The following is a 23,977-nucleotide window of genomic DNA, read 5'->3' on the forward strand; positions in this document are numbered from 1 at the left end:
CATTTTTAAAAATTCAAGTCTAAAAAATGCGATTGTTAACCATCTTTGATAGTTTTAAAAAAAGGAATGATGTGTTCAGGCACTATCTTCTGGAAATTTTTCAAAACTGAAGTTCCAAAAACTATATTTTAAACGAGCTCGGATGATGTTTAGAGCAGGGAGCAGGTCCGTCATTTAGGGGGTTAGACGGTCAATTGCCTTCTCCTGTCTTTGAAAAAATAATGAATTTACATTTAAGCGTGTGTGGTTTTTGTTTCCTTTTAAAATTTTGCGTTGAGTAAATACCCTCTGCCTCCCATGGAAAAATTCTAAACGACGGACCTGGTTAGGGGGAGAGGATTCGTGGACTCTTCTCTGGAACTTTTTTCCGAAATTGAAGTTTCAAAAATGCATTTTCTCCCTTGAAAAAAATCTGGATCTACTCTTATACGTTTTGTTTACTTGAATATTACATTGTATAAAACATTAATTTGATTAATAAAATTCGAAGAGGGTTAAGTCAACCTAAAAGTCGGATCTTGAGGGAAAACCCAAGTTTCGGCAGCCCTGAATGTTAGCTTGAATGAAAAAAAAAACAGGTTTGTGATGGAATTAAAAATTCTACGTAACGAAAGAAGAATCTGTTAAGAAAATCTGTAAAGAAATTTATTTATTTAATCGCAGTGTTACATTCGTTCTGCTTAGTTGCTCAGCATTTCGGTAAGCATCACGCTAACTTTTACTTTTTTAAATGCTTTTCAATGCTAAGTAAATATTTACAACCGGTTGCGATTTGTGTTATAGGTCAAATGTCGAAGATCATTGCGTGTTTTTTATTTTTGTGTCCGATTTCCGCAATTCAAGTTTTAGAGGTTCTTCGACGTCTTTCAGATGCATTGAATTGGGTCACAGATGGATCTTCGCTATTATTTTGACAATTGAAGGCAAGTAATTTATGCCTTCAAATGTTAGTTGAGCTTTTGAGATTTTTTTTCTGCAAGTGAAAGTTATTGACTTTTTCAAACTAATGAGTTTATAGGACTAATGAGGACGAAATTCAGTCTCTGGATGCCATACACTGTTAAAACTACAGGTTGCATTCGGCACCTTTCAGGGGTGAAACGCTTGTTCACCTGCGGCACCTAATACGGAGCCGAAATTGCACCTCTAACTAGGGTGAAAAACAGGCACCTTTTAAAAAATAGGCAGCCGGGGTGAAAAGAATGAACCTTCGGAGAGAGAAATGGCACCCTTACTGTAGATCCTCCCCCCCTCCCCCGTATTGTGTGCGTTTTTGAATACAGTTGTGTATTTTTCTTTTTTTAATAGTTTTGTTTTGATTCATGATAGTCTACGTTTTGCACACTTTTCACATTGCATGAATTCAGTACTGGAAATGATTAAAACTTGTAATTACAGCATTTGACCATATTTCAGAGTTTTCAACATAGTTAAGAAGTGCTCATTGCTTTAATTCATCTGGTCGTTCTCTACATCAGTGTTTCTCAACCTCTTTTGACCCACGGGTCGGTAAAAACAAATGAAAAACACTGCGGATCTGTGAAATTTTTATCCTTTTCTTAAAAATAAATAAAATAAATAATAATAATTACAATAACTCTTTGGGCGGTAAAAAACTTGTGAAAAAATTCTGCGTACTGATGAGTTTTTTTTTTTTTTACAAAGTAATATTAAAAATGAATAAAACAATAAATATCTACAGACTTTATTTGGTATCAAAGAGTTATCACAAATATATTTAAAGTTAAAGACGAGTAATTATTTGAATAATCATAGTTAAGTTAATGATCATTTAATAATGATCAAACGCACCGAAAGTAAAGTGTAGATGTACTTATGAATTATTTACATGAACAGCCAAAAATATTCTGGGATATTAAAGTTACGGAAAAACAAAATCGTTTCTCAAACGTTCAAAATTTCAATCAAAATAACAATAAAATAAAATGCGCATAAAATTTTTCGACAGTTAAAAATTTAAAGAAACCTAAAGATTTCCTAACACTATCGAATAACCGCTAACAGGAAATGATTCTAACACTTGAACGAAAAAGCAAAAGAAAAAGATAGACGGAGAGAGATTTCTTTTTTATTTTTTGCGCTCGCTACACAAAGCACAAGAATCATTTTTATTTAGGTTCTCACTTGTTGATTATTGAAAATATCATTGCGGTTACTATTTCGGTGATTAAATGTTGCTTATCGAGTACTCAAGAAAATAATGATAGATACATTTAGTAGCGTTTTGTGTGTGAATGATGGAATTTTCACACCAGTAACGGTAACCTGAAAATAAACAACTAACGGTACTACGGTATCTTAACGGACTAACGGTAACTGAAAAGCATTAAACGTACTTTTAACTATGTTTGAAAGCCCTAAAAGCTACAAAGTGATCAAAAGCTGTACTTACTTGTTATTTTACAGAATTATCCTACAAAAGTTGAGATTTAATCCAATAGTGTACTTCATTCAATGTGAAAGACGTAGAAGCCACGCGTAGTGCAACCTATCATTCGTCCGCCATATTGAAGTGGTTGAATGGTGAATGTATGCCGGAAGCGCATGCGCCAGCAAGTCATTTAGAGATTGCTTGCTGTTTTGGCACCCCTGTCTACGACTGTCTGCTACTTTCGCACCTCTGCTTTACTTCCTGGCCAGTATGGCACCCTTGGTCACCATGCTTTCACCTTAGGGGGAATATATTCACTCGTCTGGAACCTCTGGTTATAACAGTGTAGCCTTGCTGTTGGTATATTGCATGTAGTTCTGCCTAAGCCCTGATTTAAGGGCTGTAACTTACTGCCTCTTTCTAGCTTGTTTAGTAGATGCAGCTAGAGATTGCAATACTGGTACATCGGTATTTTGAGCAACTTTCGGCATGTAAATGCAGTTGTCCCATTTTTCCCGACTCTCCCCCAACAACAAAAAATTGTTCGAAGAATGTAGTATGAGTAAAACATATAATATTGATTGAAAAAAAAAAAGACTCCATGCATGAGGCATTTTTGGTTTCGGTAGTTGTTTTTCCGCAAAACGTGGCATTGACATTATGCACGTTATTTGTTCTTTACTATAAAACACTTTTCAATACAACATTTTATCGTGATGCCAGTGAATTTTCATATTTACTAGCCCTTCGTTGGGTTTATATTTTTATGTTATCCCGCATCTAATCAATAATTCAATAACACAACATCGAGACAAGCCGGGATTATGTCATAATATATCCGTCACATATTCATCATACGCTACTACGGACCGTAAAATTTACGAAACTCATGTTTACAATCGTATTCGAAACAACAAATTAAGTGTCTCCCTCCCCAAAGCAGCCCATTTTGTCACCAAATCGGCCTTGAAATTCGCCTCGCTCTTCTTGCTCCGTCTTCAAATCCCTGTTTGTATAAACAGCTACTTAATAATAATTCAGACATCTTTTCCGCTTTCGTACCGAAAAGCCTTTTCAAGCAATGAATTATCTCTCTTCCGTGGAGGCAGTGGCGTTCGGCTTGGTCAGTGGCGCGCTTCCTACCGCTTTCTCTCCCCTCCTGCTCCCCTATTAGCATTGGCGAACCTGTCTCGTTTCGTGAATAAAACTTGGTCCAAGGACGAGGTTTCGAAATCTTTTTTAATGGGCTTTGTTGCTCGCTGACCATCCTTGCCTTGAGAAATAATGTGTCCCAATTAAATCAGTTTACCTTTTTGATGGATTTTTTATTTAAATTGTGATGAAAATTTCCCGTGAGTTGTTTCAAAGATTCCCGTGGGGGAGAGCTATAGTCGGGGAGGTCAAACCTAACCTGCAGGGGAACTCAAACTTAAATTTTTGGGAGGGCGGAAATTTTCAATTTGACGAACGGAGCTCAAATTTTACTGAATGATAACTTTGTCAAATTGAATTCCGAATTTTGCCATATGACGATACTTTTGTCGAATGGAAATCCAAATTTCACCAAATGATGATAATTTTGTCGAATGGAAATCTAAATTTCACCGAATGATGATAATTTTGCCGAATGGAACTCCAAATTTCATCGAATGATGATGATTTTGCCGAATGGATCTCTAACTTTTGCCGAATGATGATATTTTTGCCGAATCGTCAGACAAAATTCGCCGAATAAGGGCATTTTTTTGGAGGTCACAGTGACCTCCCGTGATCTCCCATCGGGGATCCCTGCTAACTTGGCAGCATTGTGAAGGCTACGCAGATCCTAACCACAGGTTAGTTTCACCCTAACATAGTTCAATTGCCATTATCATGAAGTTCACCCATCGATGTTCAATCCAATCAAATTTTTTTTACGATTTAGTAGTTTATTTGAATCGTAACTAGAACAGAAAATTTCTTCATTTTTGTACAACAATCTAAAATAGGATTTGATAAAAATTCAAAAATATAGAAGTTCTGTCTTGCAAGATTGAGCCACTCAACAAAAAACTGCTTAAATGAACATAAAAATATTTTAATCATTTTTTCCAAATAGTATATGATATTAAAAAGGCTACTCCTCATTGTTTATCACAATTCAAGTAACCAATAGTTTCATTTTTTACTTTAGAAAGAACTAATAAAATCGCGACTCTTGATTACTTGCAGAACTTGAGTTTAGAAACGTTTCTGGCCCTTTTGTCGTGGGTTCCCATCGTAATTGCAACTTGGTGAATACGCCACTGCATGAGTTATCCAAAAAGTATTCTGTAGAACTATCGAATCGACTGTATAGATCTGTCGAATCAAAGTTTTTTTTTTTTTTTTTATCCCCCTCTTTTTTTTTTTTTTTTTTTTTTTTTTGTGCGGGCCAGTTGATTTGTTTTGGACACAAATATAAAATTGACGATTTCATTCCGCACTATCTATAAACTGTTTAACTGCTCCCGGAGCAAAAAATAGTGAAGTGGAAAAATGGTTTCCTTCCGTACTTATTCCATATTTATCCATTTGATTGTTATAAATCCGTCTGATGACGTTGCTGCATTCAATAAATCCTGAAATTTCCCGCTACGCAAAACATTGTTTCAGGCAGCTCATAATTGGAACGAAGTTCTGCTGTATTATTTACATAACCTTCTCAGTTTTCGGGTGGGAAAAATTGCCATCAATTTGAAATTCTCTTAATGTCTCTATGTCTGCTAACAACGGGTTGGAATCGGTACGTTTTTGCCAGCTGGAGCGCAGATCCGCCGAGACGAACCAGGCCACGAGGCGCTAACCTATTTATCGGCGGATGTTCCGAGCCCTTTCACCTTCTGATGCCGACTGCCAGTTATTCTCACAAATCAGGGAATACATTGCCGTCTGTCTGAAATGAACCGCAACACCATGTTTGGCATGTTCGGAATCTTTTTACCTTCGTCTGATAGAGTTGACATGATTTTGATATCAAAACTATAATAGAGAGGTTTAGTTAAAATTTCACGCATAACGCGTATGACCTTGCAGTGTTTGAAGCCGTTTGTAGGTAAAAAAGATACTCAGGGGTGTCCGAACTTATATTTTTGGGAGGGCGGAAACTCTCGATTTGCCGAGTAGAACTACAAATTTCGCGGAATGATGGTAAATTCACCAAATGAAACTCAACATTTGGCCGAATGATACTAAATTTACCAAATGAAACTCAACATTTCGCCGAATGATTTGCCGAATAGAACTCCAAAATTTGCCAAATCGTCAGATAAAATTTGCCGAGGACATTTTTGGGTTGGTTGGTTTGATTGGATATTTTGGCTCAAGAGCCTTATACGTAGGTTGTACTGCTCTAAACGATTGTTGAACAGTGGAAAAAAGAGCCAAAAAAAAAAGAAAAGATTTTTATAAAAGAGCCAAGGGCATAAAACTTCTAGAATTTGGAAAAATTTGCCAAAATGAACACATAAACGAAGTTTTAAATTTTGAGTGACAAGTCGAAAAGACAAACTGAGAGACAATTTAGATCAATATAAAAAATGTTAACAATTAAACAATGACAAGACAAAAACAAGGACATAAAAAAGAATGAACACTAAACGAGGGACAAAAATCCAATTTCCTAAAGGAAAGGGAACAATTTAGGACGAGGAGTGTCTCCTAGCAGCTCCTTCAAAGATGGATCAGGTTCATTGAAAAATCTGAGACGAGTATGATTAAAATTTGGACGATCGGACAGGATATGCAACACTCTCTGATTGCAATTACATGTGTTGCGTATTGGAGCTAGTTCGCGGTGAAAAAGACGTTCGTGAGTAAATCGAGTGTGACCAATGCGAAGACGGGATAATATAACTTGTTCTCTTCTGGTGATCATTGAAGGCTTGAAACCTTTCGTTGAAGACTGGATGGAGTGCAACTTATTTTGCGTTTCTCCATTCCAGTCTCGCTGCCAATAGTTGTTGAAGCAGCCCAAAACTGAATTCTTAATGTCATCGAAAGGTTCAAGATTATCGACATGGACGCTTGCAGTTTTGACAGCTAAATCCGCTGCCTCATTACCTGCAATGCCGACATGTCCTGGGATCCAGCAAAAGAGAATTTCGAAGCTAATTTCTTTTAGTACTGTAAAATAAATATGATTCAATAACCAAAGGGTGGCTATTGTTGTCGCAGTGAGTGATTGCATCAACTGAATTCTTTGACATTTTTGGGAGTTCACACTAACCTTCCATCGGGGTGCCTCTGAGGCAGAGTTGGGCAAATTTTAATTGCATTGACAATTAAAGATTAACAATCGATTAATTGGTAAACGTAACCACAACTGACAATTGATCAATTGTAATTGTGAGAAATTACAATTAACAACTAATTAATTGTTAATTGTATTTTGCTAAAAGTTAACAATTAATTAATTGTTAATTGTAGTTTACCACAGTTAACAATTAAGTGTTAATTGTAGTTTACTACAATTGTCAATTGTTCTGTGAATTTTATTTAAAACTAACTTTTAAAATAAATACTTGTTTTTTATAATATATTCTACAGGCAACAGGTCTACCTGGGACGTTGACGCCGGACGGGTACCATATTACTATCTAACTATTTAAATACACATGTTAGTAACAAATAAAATATCAATGCTCTGCACTGCATATAACTTTTCTCAAACAATCTTATGACTCCAGCAAAGTTTCCCCAAAAAAGGTAAATTTCAATTAAAAATTCAAAAATATATTTTTTCCCCGCACTAGTAAAAGTCCAAAGAACATCTGAGGGAAATTACAGAAATGCATCTTAATTACACGATTTGAAAAAAAAAAAATAATAATAAATTAAAATAGAGCGGTCTCTGAGATCTTATGTCCTCTGTTATGTCCTTTTTTCTCACCTCCTCTGTTACGGGTTAAACTATATAAAACAATGATTTGCAAACTTAAAACACTTAATTAAAACACAAACATTTACGTGTGGAAAAAACTTGCTAAGACGAGAATATTTCACGCGGCAAACGAGCAATCAGCACTGAACGAAAATACGAAATCGAATAATACTTTGAGCTCTTTACCCTGCGCTGTACTATTGATACATTAAGTTAATTGTTAGTTTTAATTGTTTCATACAACTATTAAAAAAATTAATTGCAATTATTTCAATTGTGAAAGGCGGTTAACATACATTAATCCAATTAAATTAATTGCAAAGTACAATTAATAGTTTGATTGCAATTAATTTAATTGCGATTACTTTTTCAATCAATTAACAAAGCAATTGAAAAAATAATTGATTAATGCCCAACACTGTCCTGAGGACACTCATAAGGTTTTCAAATGAAAGGTTCGTCGTAAGATTATGCGATTAGAACTTCGTTCTGGGATGCGGGAGAGATATTTGACTAAGGACATAGTATGTGTGTATGTATAAGGAATGAATTGGTACTCGAACGCCGTTCTGATACTGCTTTCTTGAAAAAATAATTCTTCTTTCTTAGAACATTGGTCACGACTTTGAATTCAATTACTGCTGGAATTACTCAGCAGTGCTGGAGAATTTACGAACTTTTCTAAAATAACAGGGACATTCAAGAAGTCATCCTCTATTTAGTGAATAAAATAATCTGCTAAATTAGATCATTCGTACTGGCAAAAAAAAAAAAAAAATCACACAAAGTATGAATTGAAGATCTCTTTCTTAAGTTTTTGAGAATACCAAGAGAGTAAACAACTTCGCAAATCAATAATATTCCCATAGCAAATAATGTGTGACCAAACAAAATCTTTATTAATTGATAGATGACGCGCGTTTTGCTCATTCCTGCATGGTTGGGCTACGTTATTTGAAGAAATTATTGATAAGTGGTAATTATGAAACTATAAAATCGTACAGATAAACTTGATTCCATAGAAATTAAACTTTGTTATAATTGTATGCGTTATTAAACTAAATTTTGGTTCTTAATGTTTTTAGGAAATAAATTTGTTAAAAGTTTTTCTTTGACAGCTTTAAACACTGGTTTTCCCAAGAAGGATTTCAAAGAAAATGTTCAGTAAATGAAGTCATTATGTTAAGGATATTAAACATCTCTGCTCTATACCAGAACTTTACATTACTATATGAACTATTGCATTAGGTTTTACAGCATTTTTACAAGCTAAACTTTTTTCTTCTGTGGATAACAGTTATTGCTAACCTCTACCATATTTTTTATTCTCCCGCCCCCTCCCTTTCCAGAGATCAATAACTAAAATAGATATGAGTGAGTAGTTTATGTACTTTTTTTTTCAAGTAATGTAGAAGTTATATGTGTTTATACAATTCATTAACTGTTATTTTCCCCCTATTATTCGGTAATAGCCGAAACATTTATAAGCAAATGGTTTTTATCAATTTTTTTAACAATGCTTGTTTGAACAAAAAATTTATATCGATAGCAATTTATTGCTTCTGTCTAATTGCAAATTTTATGTACGGTCTGCATCGCTTGTAATGTCTCGCCAGTAAAATTTGCGAACGCTCGGGCACTGATAAATGCGGAAACACGGTTTATCGTTCGTGCGTATCGCATTGCTGAACGCTACTTCATGAGTGTGGATCGGCATTCATGTCGGAAGTTTCTCGCCAACCCGCCTAGATTACTGATCGCCAAGGCATGCATATTAATATTTTAAGAACCAAAAGGAAAATTAAATATAACTGAAAAAAAAATAGAAAATTTGAAAACTGAATATTTTTGTTCATTTCGAGATTTTTTGTAGAAATAGGTGAACATAAAATGATAATTATAATTTTTTATGTTCATTGTGCACGATTTTTTAATTTTCAAGCAACATTTTGATCAAATGAGGAAAAGGAATTTTCTTCTTTTTAACATTTATATTTGTTATTTATCTTACTTTTATATTACTTACCACTCTATAAAATAAATATTAATTCAAATCAATGAGCAAATTCTTAATGTCCCGAAAAATGTTTGAAATTACAAGTGCTGAAAGTACACTCATTAATGCAATAAATATTCAAGAATAGAAAATTGGATTGTAAGTAGAAAAGTGTAGGTGTGTATACCTCTCTGTCAGCTAAAATAATTTTGATGGTCAAATCTGACTCAAATAAAGCTTCCTCTTGTTTGAAAAACCTTTACAACATCTTGCGGTTCCCTTTCAGATACGAGCTTCTTATTCAGTTTTGAACAGTTCAAAAAAAAAAAAAAAACGTACGCTTTAAATTGAAAGGTTTTAAAATATAATTATTTGTTACTCCTAGTTTAATAAACGAGTTTCCTTTGGGCAAACTTAACAGAAAGAACTTATGATGCAAAATCTCACATAAAAGCATTTTGCTAAAATATAACTTAAAAACTTAGAAAAACTATTTGACATTACTAACAACGGAAAACATTTAAATAAAAAAAAAGCTGTAGCACTAAAAACCAGGGCTGTGGAGTCGGAGTCGAAGAGTCGGAGTCGGACTGATTTTGGGATAAAGGAGTCGGAGTCGTTAGAAAACATGCCGACTCCGACTCCGGGCTTCTTTTTTTCTTTCCTTTTCACTGACTCTCCTTGCATTTTTTAAAAACTGATTACCAATTGGTTCGATTACATGTATAAAAAGATACTAATGAGAAAATAACTGCCATTATGGCAATTAGCTAGCTTGAATGCTTACCGAACTTTCTGTAGCCGTCCCCTAGTTTGCTTGCTTTTTAACTTAACTAATAGCAACTGTCAGCAAACGGTTTTGTTGCCTAACATTTTCAAGTAATCACTTTAAAATAAAAATGAAATATAGTGTTTTGTTCGATCTCACTTATAAAATAGTAAAAGAAACGTAACAAATTAGTAAGTCGACACCCGTAGCTAAGGTTGAAACGTTTAAGTGTGATCGGCAAATTCAAAGAAGTTCTGGCGCGAAAGCACGAATCCAAAAGATTCGATGAAATACTCTAATGTTTGTTTCTTTATTAAGACTATTTCTGTAAGCTTGGTTCTCACTAAAAAGTATGGAACAAAATAAGTAAATGATTTCTTGATTACAACACTCAAGAATTGCAGTTAATCTTAAAATCTTCATATTTAGGTTAATTCTAAAGCAGCCAATAAAATTTAAATTAAAAATTTAGCGAAGAAGAAATATAGGTATAGTAAAAGTTATTCGTACAAATTTGTACACCGCCGCGTTTTATGTAAAATTAGCTCCTGACGTATATGTGCCCTATTTTCGTTGAAATTTTTTTGATGAAATATAATTTAAAATATATTCGTGAAAATTTTCAGAATTAAAGTATTTATATTTTTCTATAAACTTTGAAATTAACTTTGGGTGTCATCTACCAGATGGGTGTCACCCGGGGCAAAACACCCCCTCTCAAGAACTTGGATTTAGAAAAAAAGGTTTTTTTTCTCTCAAGTTACAGCTTTCAAAAATTGAAAGCACACGATTTGATCAATATCTATTTGTTAAACATTAAAGGGGGGAAAATTACAGATAATCCTTTTTAAAATTTTTAAAAGGGATTTTTAAGTCATCTCACTTTTTAACTCGTAACTATTAGAAAGTTTGATTTTTAAATTGAATTTCTAACGTTGTATGGCGTCTTGGGTTTACAATAAAACACAAAATGCGAAATTTTCATAAAAAGGAATTAATATTTCAATCTGTGTTAAGAGGTTTTCCCCCTTCCCTTGAATGGAGAGAGGGAGTTGAAAAAATACAATTAAAAAAATTAAAAAAAATTCGGAGTTGGAGTCGGAGTCGGGCGTTTCAAAATCCAGGAGTCGGGGTCGGAGTCGGCCATTTTCTTTCTGACTCCGCAGCCCTGCTAAAAACACCTTTTGAATATTTGTTGAACTGTAATAAATTCCATTATTTTTTAATTTTCTTAATTTTTTTTAAAATTTGCCTACAATTTAGATACTGAAGAATTAGTTTCTTTTCGAATTAATGTTTCAGTATACGTATTTTGGTTGTTTTATGTGTGAAAAGTTTTCTGTAGAAATTGCTCGCTCTTTATTTGTTTTTTCCTGTTCAATAATAAATTTTATGTTGCTTGTAATTCGGTTTTACGTTTAATTTAAATACATTTTTGCTCTTACATATTGAAACACGATGTTCGAAATAATAAAGTTTCCTATTAAAATGCCTTGATGGTTTACGTTTACTAAGACATTACGCATTACAATTTGATATAATGACTCTGATATCGTTTTTACCATAAGTTTTTCTTTTCTGTTTTTCATAAAAGATATTTGTGCTGTTTTGAAGTCATTTGTAGTTTGCTACTATAGTCTATAACAAATTAATAAAATCTAGACTATACTATATAAGGTCAGATGGAAGGAAGGTTTAGCGGAAGGGAGAACTCGTTTAGTCCTAAACGAATTTCTTGTTCGAGGTTGTACCATGGTTCGCCGATATATATCATGAAATATATCCGATATTAATTTTGGAAATACAGTGAAATCTGTGTATAACGATACTGTCTATAACGATAACCTGTCTATAACAATTTTTTTTTTTTTTTTGGCCCCAGCAAAATTTAAGCATGAATAATCAAACTGTCTATAACGATAACCTATCTATTACGATACCTTTTTTTAAGTCCTAACAGTATCGTTGTAGACAGGTTTTACTGTATCATGATGTTTTGATATTTTCAATATCTATTTTTTCAACTACCGTTTTTTAGCCTACTTTCCCAGTAAAAATCAGAGAAAGAAGAAAAAAGCATGAAAAAAGGTTTAATACATCTTAAAAATATCCCGAAAAACAAAAAAAAAGTCAAAAATAAATAAAATAGTTAGATAAATATTGAAAAATTAAAAATTGGAAAGTAGGGTATTGAGATGGGGAAAAATGTCTGTTGGTCTGTCTGTCCCCCCCCCCCCCTTAATAACTTTTGAATGAATAGTCCAAGTCGAACAAATTTTTTTTTGTTAGAAAGATCTCGGCGAGGACATCTCATTCCCATAATTAATTTTTTGATTTGAACAATTTTTCGTTCAATTTTGAACAGTTCAAAAAAACTTAACATTAGCGCCTACAGGGAAATTTAAATCGAAAATAAATCTTGAACTTAGAAGCGAAGTGGCTCCAAACAAACTTTGTAGGGAAAAGCTTTTGATGAAAAACATGTATCGAAAATATCTTTTTGATATGAACAAGTTTTCGTTCAATTTTGAACAGTTCAAATCTCTTAACATTAGCGCCTACGGGGAAACTGAAAGTCAATATAGATTCCGAACTTAAAGGCGGATTTACTTCAAACAAACTTTGTTGGAAATAGCTCTTGACGACCTACTCCCGACTCCGACTCCGAGAATTTAGGGGCACCTGACTCCGACTCTGACTCCTGTGCCCGACAATTAATCGGACTCCGACTCCTCGACTTCGACCCTGACTTCGTAGCTTTGGCAAACATTTATACACGGAGGACAAATGACTGATTCCGATTCTTGGATATTCGACTCCGACTCTTTTATCCCAAAATGAGATTGACTCCGACTCCGCTGCTGTGGTTTTAACTGTGAAATAATTATTGTTGATATGACTTGTTTTTATTTTCACACTAAAGTTTTAATTTAGGTATTCAGTTTTCGGCGAATAAACTCAGTCATTTAAGTTAAAAATATGCGCAGACGATTTTTTTTTTTTTTTTTTTTGACAATGAAAATTATTTTTTTAAATTGACATTTTATTGTTTTTATTTATTTTGGTAAGTGCATTAATTCGTTTAAAAAATTATTTTTGGCAACAGGGGAAAAAGAAACGATTTTTTTTATATGATGTATTTATTTTAATGAACTTATTATTATTATTTCGTTTTGAAAGCTGTTAAAGATTTTTTTTTTTTTAATGGAAAGAAGTGTATTAGCTGCTTTGCTTAAAAGGTGCTGCTATTTTATTTGTTCGTTTTTTTTAAAGAAAAGTAAGGAATATTTCATTCCTAGAAATCAGCTTAAAATATTTTAAAAATATGTTTGAAAAAATTTGTGATTTTAGCTATTTTTGAGAATATTGATCAGGTACTAGAAAGTAGTATGGGTATACGGGAAAGTAGGCTCGTCTAGTTCTAGACATAACTTCTTGTTCAATATAAAAATCACTAATCATAGTAATTTTGTTTTTTTCTTTTATAAAAAATAACCAAAAGTTATGTGCTGTATTTTTATGATGTATTAATCCATGATTAATGTAACAAAGTAATGTAACATTCCTTTTTATTTTATGTTCATAAATATATTATCAATGTAACTATTACAATTCCTTTTAAAAGTGCCTAATTAAATATTAAGCATTGGTCAGAAAAAAAAAGGAAAATGTCTTATGATTGTGCACCGACTAATGCATATTTTTTATTTCTGAATCATACAACTGTGTAAAGAAGAAAAATGATTAAAACAGCTATGCTAAATTAACTCCATTAAAAATTGATAAAAAAGTAAAATGAAATATTAGATATAAGTAATGAAAGAAACCTTAATTTTAAATCTACATATTGTAACAATAATATAAGAAAATAAAGAGTGATTTGAGGATGTGCATTTACTATTTTGAAGGCTTTAGTTTGTGCTGATTGAAAATATCGGATATGTATCAAAATATCCGATATATATCAAAATATCGGATATTTTCGATATTTTCGAACCCTGGGTTGTACACAGATGAGAGAGAGACGAAGACACAGATGATAGATAACATTTGGCGAATTCCAACTTTCTTTGAATGTTAAAGAACTGGGAAATATTTCCACGCATTGATGTTTTAATTGGCGAAGTTTTGTGGCAGAAAATAAATCAAAACACTGCGATTACGATTTAGACGCTTGTACGGATCATTGTATGGTTTCTTAATTCTTAGTTAAGCAGGGTTGGGTTTTTTGCCGGCAAAAAGGTATTTTTGCCGGGACAGTGGAAAAAACCATGGCAAAAATGAAAAAAAACCGGCAAAAATGGAAAAAATGGCAAAAACCTAATTGCAAATAAAGTAGCATTATATTGTTAATTAAGAAATAGTGACAATATAATATAAATAATGCACTTTAATATTTTAATTATGTCTCCCCATGTTACTTCTAATTTATAAGGTGAAAAATAAATAAAAAGGAAATGTTGGGATTGCAAAACTTAAGATTTTAAATGTTTGCTAAAACAACTTTTTCAGAATGAGCGAATTCCTTCAATGCTAAAACAAAGAATGTTTAGCTTAGTAAATTAATAAAAAGATTGAATTCTAATTATATATATATATATATTTAATTAATCACTTTTTTTTATCTCATTAAGATTTTTAAGCTATTTAATTAATAACAGAATATTTACTTGTATATAGAAAAATATTAACTTTTCCTCACTAAAGAAATAAGGCATTTACATGCAGTACAGTACCTAAAGATTTCTGCACACTAGTCGCAACTCTTCAAATGTGTCCTGCAAGTTCTGCTGCAATAGAGAGATATTTCTCAAAATTTTCTTTTGTGCAATCAAAAATACGAAACCGTTTGTCAGTTGCTTCTCTCACAAAACTAGTTTATTGCTATGCCATGCTTAAACAAAAAATAGGTTTTGATGAAGATGGTATAGACTATGATGATTTAAGCGATATTTCAATTTAAAGAAATGTGTATTTTGATTTTTAATTACTTTTATTTCTTTTATTTTATAGTTGTATCTTGATTAAGTATACTTTATATAGGTATTTAGTATTCTGTAAAAAATGCTACAATAAACAAGCTAATTACATTTTCATTGTAAGTTAATTATTTGTCTTAGATGTTACAAACTGAAATTTTATGTTAATGTTTAAAAATTTAGAAGTAAAAATGCTCCATAACTTTAAAAGTAAGTTAAACCTTAAATTTTTTTTAACTGTAAAAATGGTTAAATTAAAATTTTATCAAAATCTTTACATGCTTTTACTTTTATATAAAAGGAAAAAAAACTGTCCGTAAGTTGTTAACACAAAATCTAATTTTAGCCACTTTGGCAAAAACCTATTTTTGCCGGGCGGTAAAAACCGTGGTTTTTTCCGCCCCCGGCAAAAACTGGCCAACCCTGTAGTTAAGGCAAATCCATTCTCACAATACTACGGTTTCCATGCCAAGCTAATATTTGGCAATGTCTGTTTCTTCAACGCGGAATAGCAGGTGGTTAGTGATATAAAATAATATTTTGTCAATAGGGTGTTGTTTGCTCAACGCTGAGAATGTATTTTGTTGTTAAATCAACAAAAAAATAGCTTTTCCAGTATGATTAATAGCAACCAAGGCACATAAAAACTAATAGCGCATTACAGGGGTGCTCCCCCCCCCCAAGTTCAATGGCGCAAAGTCCCCCCCCCCACACACCCGTTTTTCTCAACCCTCTTTCCCTTTCTTATTTTGAGCTCTCTTTTTAATTTTTCAAAAATATTTTTAGTTAAATTATTATTTTCAAATTTTTTTTATTTATTTTTATTTTTTTATTATTTTGTTTGAAAAGTTCTGTGCTACGCCAATGACCATACTCAAAGTCACAAATAAAATAAATAAATGAAATAAAATATAAACAATAAATTTAAATGTTTATTTACATTTATAATTTTATTTTTAATTTAAAGTTTAAAAAAAATTAAAAGTTCACCCCCACCCATTTTGATTGCTCAACTTACGCCATAACATCCCCTTCCCCCCCGTAGGCACCCCTAATCCATTATTCTGTAACTTACCGAAAACAAATCTGCAATATTTTCATATACCAAAAAAAAAAGAGCATTATACTAAGTTCCAAACACTACTTCCTTAAAGGATGCAAATACTTTTTTTTTTCCTTCACGTTTAATTATAATTTGCATCTCCAAACATCGATGGTAGATGGCAGATTCGATTGTGGGTTATCAACAAGACGCGTCACTTCCTATATCAGTTGATATAACTCAGTGCAACCGAGTACCAACATCAACAAACCATCCTGTCTTTCAACAACAGACATCAGATTGAATCGCTGATGTAAGATTTTGTAATGTACATACATTTATTTGACAGCTCGTACCACTTGAATTCGTACAGTTAATCAATAGAATCTATGGGTGTTAACAGCGGATTGCTAGTAGACAATGAACAGAGATTGTTGCTCCCTCTAATAGTTAATTAATATTCACGTTTGTTGAGAGTTGATACATTCTTCTTTTTATGAAACAATAGACTTCTGATTCCATCGCGCAAGGGCAGCTCTACAAGGTAAAAGGCCCAACTCCTCAACCTCATTGGTTCAAAATTACGTGACTATTTTTCTAGCTGATGTTACGAAGGGATGAATGAATGGTCAAAATTGACAACTCATCATGTTCCAGATGTTTCTAGCCACGTTTTCTATTTTAATAGTCATCGTGAGTTTTTTTTTTTTTTTTTTTGAGAGAGACTGGTTTTTTTTTCTATCTACAAAAAACCAGTTTAAAAGGCTTTTTTCTTTCTTTCTTTCTTTTTTTTTTTGCTTGGTGAAATAGTTAATAACAATGCTGCCTTCATCGCATGGAGCCCATTTGCCCAAAATCGCTTTCTATTGCTAATTGTTTTTTCCCCCTCCAATGCCTGTTTCTTTGATAAATTTAAAAGTTTGCTTTCTTTGCCTTTAATTAGTTACTGGGGAGGATTTTACACAGGAGTTAACAGTAATAGATAAGTGGTTTATAATCAATTTATCATAGATTCTGATAAATATTGAAGACAAAAGTCAGACTGTAATATAGAGCTGTTTTGCAGTATCCAATATATTAACACTCCTTATCAACAAACCAATAGAGACGAGTAAACACTTGAAACTGAAGTACGTAGTTTTAACATGGAGTTTTGAAGAAAAAAAGTATTTTTGATTGTTAAAGTAACCAACACTAAAAACATTAGAATCGTTAAAGCACTCGCAAGTTTCAGAAGACTTTTTTGTTTAAGTTTCATAATAATATGTATACATAATATGCTGCAATATGTTAATTTTCTAGTTTTTTTTACATTTCCTACAATAATTTCCAATAATGAATGTTGATTAAAAGCGTTTTCCCTTCTTTTCAGGTTTATGAATTTCCGAGGCTATCCAGTGATATTGTACTACATAACAGCTAAAGTACCCTGGACAAAATTTTTGTCTCAAAACATTCTCAATTCTACATAAACATGATAATTCAGCATTCAATTACCATACATTCCATAAATCTAATGTCTTGACCCTACCACTATGACTTAAAACCTTAGTTTTAGTATTTTCAGTTTTTATTTATTGCTCCTAGCTTGCAATTTTATTTTGATTACATTAAATTTTGGCATAATTTAATACTAGCTTCCCTCACAATCTAACATTTTTGTTTAACACATATTATTCTGCAACAAAATATCTTTCACTATGATGATCAGACGTCGAAACCTGTTGATTAAAGGGCTACTTCTCGTCCCCACTTTGTGGGTGGTGATAACTTATATCATTGCTGTTACTTCAACTCAGACCCCTGTTGATACCCTCCGAAACAACAAGCCACAAGAATCGAACCACAAGGTGGAACGTTCCCTTCAACAGCAGCGGCTCCATGTAGCAAACAACATAGTGGAACAAGTGGAAAATCCACAGGTAGGATTTAAATGCTTTTTCGAAACATCTGCACGTGAATTTGTTGAGACTTTTGTTATTTATTTGTGTTACTGCTATTTGTAAATTCATTTATCGTCGGCAATGCTTAACATTTCTTTGCTGTGAATCAATTTAGACATAGTTTGAGTTATTTATTGGGTTGTTCGGAAAGTCATTTCGTTTTTTTTTTTGGGGGGGGGGGAACATGAAAGACAGTTTTCGTATAATGAATAAATATTTTATTAAATTATATATTGGTCATTCTGGTCCAACACCTTTTGCCATCTTTCTGGCAGTAACATAATTCCCCTCTCATAAAAGTTTTGGTCCTTGCTGGCAGAAAACTGGTTCAAGTGGTTTTTGACATCTTCATTTGAGGTAAAGGTTTTGCCATCCAAAAAATTTTGCAGGGACCGGAACAAATAGTAGTCGGAAGGCGCCAGATCTGGAGAATATGGTGGATGTTGCAGTACGTCCCATTCAAGCTGTAAAAGTTTTTGGCGAGTGACCAAACTTGTGTGAGGTCTCGCATTATCCTGGTGGAACACTCCCTTCCTGTTGATTAATTCGGGCCTCTTCTCTTTAAGTGAATCATTCAATTTGTCCAGCTGATGACAATAGACTTCTGAATTAATCGTTGTATTGTCCGGCAAAAGCTCAAAAAAAAAAAAAAAAAAAAAAAACGATTCCTTTGACATCCCAGCAAACGGAGAGCATCACCTTTTTTTGGTGAATGTTGGCTTTTGACACGCTTTGAGCCGGTTCATCTTTTCTGCTCCATGACCTCTTGCGTTTAACATTGTTGTATACAACCCATTTTTCGTCCCCAGTAATAATCCGCTTCAAAAATGAATCATTTTCTTGACGTTTGAGGAGCGAATCACACGCGTCAATGCGACGACACAAATTTCGCTCCGTAAGGACATGGGGCACCCACACATCGAGCTTCGAGGTTAAGCCCATGCCTTTCAAGTGGCCATAAACAGTCGAATTCGACAAATTTAATCTCTCACCGATCTCTCGTGTGGTTATTCGCCGATTTGCATCAACTAATGCCTTTATCGCATCTTTGTCAGCTTCGACCGGCCTTCCAGACCGTGGTGCATCTTCGACATCAAAATTGCCGGATCGAAATTTTGCAAACCAGTTCTGGCACTGGCGTACTGTTAACACGCCTTCTCCATACACATCCATCAATTTTTTTCTCGCTTGGACAGCATTTTTACCTTTTCTGAAGTAAAAAAGTAAAATATGACGAAAATGCTGCTTATTGCTCTCCATATTTAAAAAGGGCACCAACCAAAAACTACTGCGTAGAATTAATAGAACTTTTTCACACACAAGCCTTGCAATATCAGCTCTCAAGACATATAATGGTTATGCGGCTTAAGTGTGAAGTTGGTTTCGAAAAAACGTAATTAAGTCCTCTGACGGGAAAAAACGAAATTACTTTCCGAACAACCCAATACTTGTTTTTGAATGGCAATGCTTTGAGAAAAGTAAATAAATGACATAAAATCATCGAAATGTATAATTTAATCGCGAAGGGTGTGGCAGTGGTTACTTTAAGAGTGTCAAACGTTTAGAATCTCATGAGTCGGAGATTCTTGTAAGAAGTTGTCCCCTCTTGCGAGAGTAAATAATAATTACGTATGCCGACGCAGGTTTTAGTTATATAAAATTAATAGTTCTATAAAATTAATAAATATCGTGCTGCCAAACGTGCACTGATTGGCTTTCATTTATTCCATGATTAAAAATTACTTTAGCCGAGAGAGCTCTGATTTGCGAACTGGACTGTGAGGTCATCTAGTTCTCGTACTCATTTTTAATTCTTGTCGACTTCTTTTCTCCAACCTTTCTTTGTATATCAGAGAGAAAAAAAACAGCCAAATTGTGCAACCCGGTGAACTTAAGCTCGCCAACAAGCCCCGACTCACGTGTTACTGAATTAACATTCCGTTTGCAAAAGCGGTTCCAAGCAATGCAGCACCTTCCACTTCATTATTACACCTCAATGGTTGGAATGTGGATGTTATTTCTTACCAATTGTTGATGGTTATTTTTAATGCAAAAAGATGAATAAAAAATTAATTACAAAGAACAATAATAGTTTGATAACATTAAATTTATTTATTTATATCGGTCCTAATCAAAGCTTTTGCAGAGAATCAGTCTTCCATGAAGAATTCAACTTAAAATTTTTTAGAATTTTCATTCATCTTGGGGGGGGGGAGTTAAAAAAAAACTTAAATCCTCATTACCCCTTTTAGAAAGCAAATTATCTCACCATCTTTTTTTAGAGGCTAAACTTTCAAAGCTTTGTTTTTAGAAAATCTTCATAAATTCTACTTTGAAAACCCAATTGTTATCATTTCTTCGTTTGAAAAATAAAATTTTACCTTTAAAACTTTAAAAAAAAAACTAAACTTTTACATTATCTTGTTTAGGCGTTAAACTTAATCGTGTTCATCATTCAGAACTTTTATCGAGACATTACCTCGTTTAGGAGCCTAACATCATCCCTAAGTCCATTATACAAAAATAATCATTTCAGTTTACTCTAGGTTAAAAGTAAACATGATTACGTTCTTTAAAAGATAAACTTCATCATTGCCTCTTTTAGAACCGTAACTTCAATTGTTTTATATTTTCCCAATTTTAGAAACTCGCTTAAATCACCGCCTTTTATTTTATGGGTAATTTCAACATAGCTTCGTTTAGCTCAGAGGTCGGAAACCTTTTTTGGAGTTAAAGCTTTTTTTTTCATATGTGGTGAATTGTTTTTTAAAAGAGCCACATATTAGTACATGCATCGCTAGTATATATATATATATATATATATATATATATATATGCTAATACTAAGATTTCGATGTCTCAATAGCATAGGAAAGATATAATTTAATATTAATTTGTATCCGTTAATTTACAAAATGAAGTTTAACTTAAAGGATATAATATATATGTCTCAAAATGGTCCTTAAAGAATGTGAAACCATAAAATTCATATTACGTAGTAGCAAGACATGTAATACAACGTCTTAAAAAAACAAATGAACTTTTATTTACTTATTAATTTTGAATCGCTTAAATAAACCTAATTATGCCACCTAACCAGTGTGTTCACCCAAGTTAAAACTCATCTTTTGGGAGACTTAGCCCGCCTTGACGTCACATGCTTTCTAGTATACTCGAGAGTTGTATCTAAATCTTTTACTCTATTTTGTTTCAGCCCCTGGTGAAAACTAAAGATTCCGAGCCTGAAAACCATGAATATCAGGGCCAGGGTGTTCTTCTGCCCCCCAGAGAGAATGATGGCCCTGGAGAGCTGGGGAAGCCCGTCAAGCTGTCGAACCTCACTGACGAGCAGGATAAGTTGGTGAAGTTGGGCTGGAAGAACAACGCTTTCAACCAGTACGTCAGTGACATGATATCTCTGCACAGGAGCTTGCCAGATCCAAGAGATAAAGAGTATGTTCTAATTCTTAATTTCTCCTTGGTTAGGGGAGACATATGAGGCCTCCACAAACAAAGGGGTGTAAGTGTCGAAATTGAAATTTTGGAGTTAGCTAGTACAAATGGTAGGAGAAACTCGCATCTGTTTTGTGGCAAGATATGGTACTGATAGCCCTGGCAAGTGCTGCTATACTGCCGTGTGCAGGTAAACGGCAGTATATGCAGAAATGAGTTTCCGAGACAATAGGAAAATGTTGGATTTAAACGTCTTTTTCTCACTTTTTTTTTTTTTTTTTTTTGGCGGAAACCAAATAAGCGAGCTTGTACAATAAAGATAACGTACAAAAGATGACAAAAATGCAAAAAAGAAAAAAAAAAGAAAAGAAAAATGAAATATTTACAGTTACTGCCCTTTACCTGCACACGGCAGTATACAGCATGATTTTGTAAACTTTCCAATGAAAGCTTGCCTAGGATCAGAATTTTAAACGCGTTTGACCTAAAACTTCAAAAGTCCACTTACTTCCCTTTTGCTTCTCACTGCCTCAAATTGAGTTTTTTTTTTAGCTCTTTAGAAGCTGGCAAAGTTTTAATCTCCAGTTAAGTGAATTGCTAGGTGGAATCAGTTGAAAACTGTCTTGTTGAGTTTTTAAATTTCGTAGGTGTTATTCATTTTTTGGCGAGATTCTAAATGCCACCCATAAATATATTTTTTTTAAATCTTGAATAATCATTAAGGGTACTTTTTCGTTTTACGTAACATACCTTTAAAATAAAAATATAAAAAAATTTTAAAAAGCTTGTGTAAAAGAAAAGGAAATCGATAATAACCATTTTTTAAATTGCAGTAAAACTTGTATCTTGATCGTGAAAAATTCGAGATATGTACGTCTAGTTATGTACAAGCAAATTTTTTCTCTTTCTTTTCTTTTCATTTCACTTTTGAAAATTTATTTTCAACCATCGATTAGAAGTAATTAAAAGAATGGATATTTAAAAGACGCTTCAATTTAAAAAAAAACGAGCTTCTGAAGCTTTTTTTTCCCTTAACTGGTTTACAAAACAACCAGTCGCAAAACATCATGAAACAATCTTTTCCGTGCTTCACTTCCCCATTATTCCCATGGAATGGAATCTTGGAGAGAACCTTTTGGGTGTTGTTTTCTTTGAATGTACGTTAATTTATATTCCTTGCAGCTATCTTCATGCAACTATTCTCTTTTCTTTTCTTTGAAATCTCGAGAATTTCCACAACATCACTTTTAACCCTTTTCGTATTCTTCTCTTTTTTTTTTTTCTTTCATTCTTTTTTTTCGCATCAAAAACTCAATAGGTGGCCAAACATAGTTTGTTTACATAGTAACATCATCGAGTTGATTAATGATGCTATCTTGATGTGTTGCAATGTAATATAAAGAGTTAGTGTAAAACGAGAGACCGGTGTTACGATTTTATCAAGGATATTATTAGTCTGGTGGTATTTTTCCAATTTTCATGCTAATCTGTCCTTATTCGAGTGTTTTGAGTTATAAAAAAGTTAAAATATTAATTACTTCTTTTACGTGCTGATTAGGATTTGGATTGCTTTGAGATACATAGACAGATTTTGAACTTGATTGGTTCTAGGTATTACACATCTTGAATTTGGTTTCTTCGAGATATACACATGAATTTAATTGCTATGAGGTATACACATCTTGAATTTGGTTTCTTTGAAATATACAGATTGGAAATTTTATTTCTTCGAGGAACAAAAAGAATGAAAGTAAATCTCAAATACGGAGAATGATTAAGTTTTGAGTTATGCAGGATTTCAAGATGGTCAAGTTTCGAGGTTGATAGTAAGCTGTACTTACCATTCGTATTTACAGCAGTTTAAAAATGGTTTTCTTTCTTTCTTCCTTCCTTTTTTTTTTTTTTTTTTTTTGACAATATTTGAATTTTTGTTTGTGTACATGACGGCTTTAGATTTATTCGATAACATTCTTTGCAGATGTCAAGACATCAAATATCCTCATGCGCTTCCACAGACGAGCGTCATCATCTGCTTCCACAACGAAGCTTGGAGTGTTCTCATTCGAACGGTGCACAGTGTTCTGGAACGATCTCCGGACCACCTCATCAAGGAGATCATTCTTGTGGATGACTTTTCAGATCAAAGTAAGAATTCGCATATTTTTCAACTTTTTTGCTTCATCTTCTTCGATTGTATCTCTTCGTCGTAGTGTCTCCAATGAAAATTTCGATCTCTTAATAAATATTAAAAACAACCATCGTCATGGCAACCTAAAAAATCAGCGCAACATCAACCTTGGTCTAGTGTGGACAATAAGCAATTCGTGATTGATCAAAAAAAAAAGTTTAAAATTAAAGAAGATAATGCTTGCTATTATTCTACCTGGGAGTTATCCCCGGCCCAAGTTTACGGTAACGTATGCTCCCCAATTTCACTAATCATTTTTTGTTTGGACATGTTTTTTTTTACTTGTAAAAATTCGAAGCAGAATTCATTAGTCAA

General features: G+C 33.2%; 1 protein-coding gene across 1 annotated transcript in view; it reads left to right on the forward strand.

The window, feature by feature from the left end:
* LOC129226612 (putative polypeptide N-acetylgalactosaminyltransferase 9) overlaps positions 1-23,977 on the forward strand; it is a 198,231-nt gene that overhangs the window by 68,563 nt on the left and 105,691 nt on the right. The window contains exons 3-5 of the mRNA XM_054861241.1: positions 17,451-18,000; positions 21,236-21,474; positions 23,453-23,619. Coding sequence (XP_054717216.1) covers positions 17,779-18,000; positions 21,236-21,474; positions 23,453-23,619 — 628 coding nt within the window. The 5' untranslated portion in view covers positions 17,451-17,778. The remainder of the gene's footprint in view (positions 1-17,450; positions 18,001-21,235; positions 21,475-23,452; positions 23,620-23,977) is intronic.

This window comes from Uloborus diversus, chromosome 7, assembly GCF_026930045.1.
Source record: "Uloborus diversus isolate 005 chromosome 7, Udiv.v.3.1, whole genome shotgun sequence".
Classification (NCBI taxonomy): Eukaryota; Metazoa; Arthropoda; class Arachnida; order Araneae; family Uloboridae; genus Uloborus; species Uloborus diversus.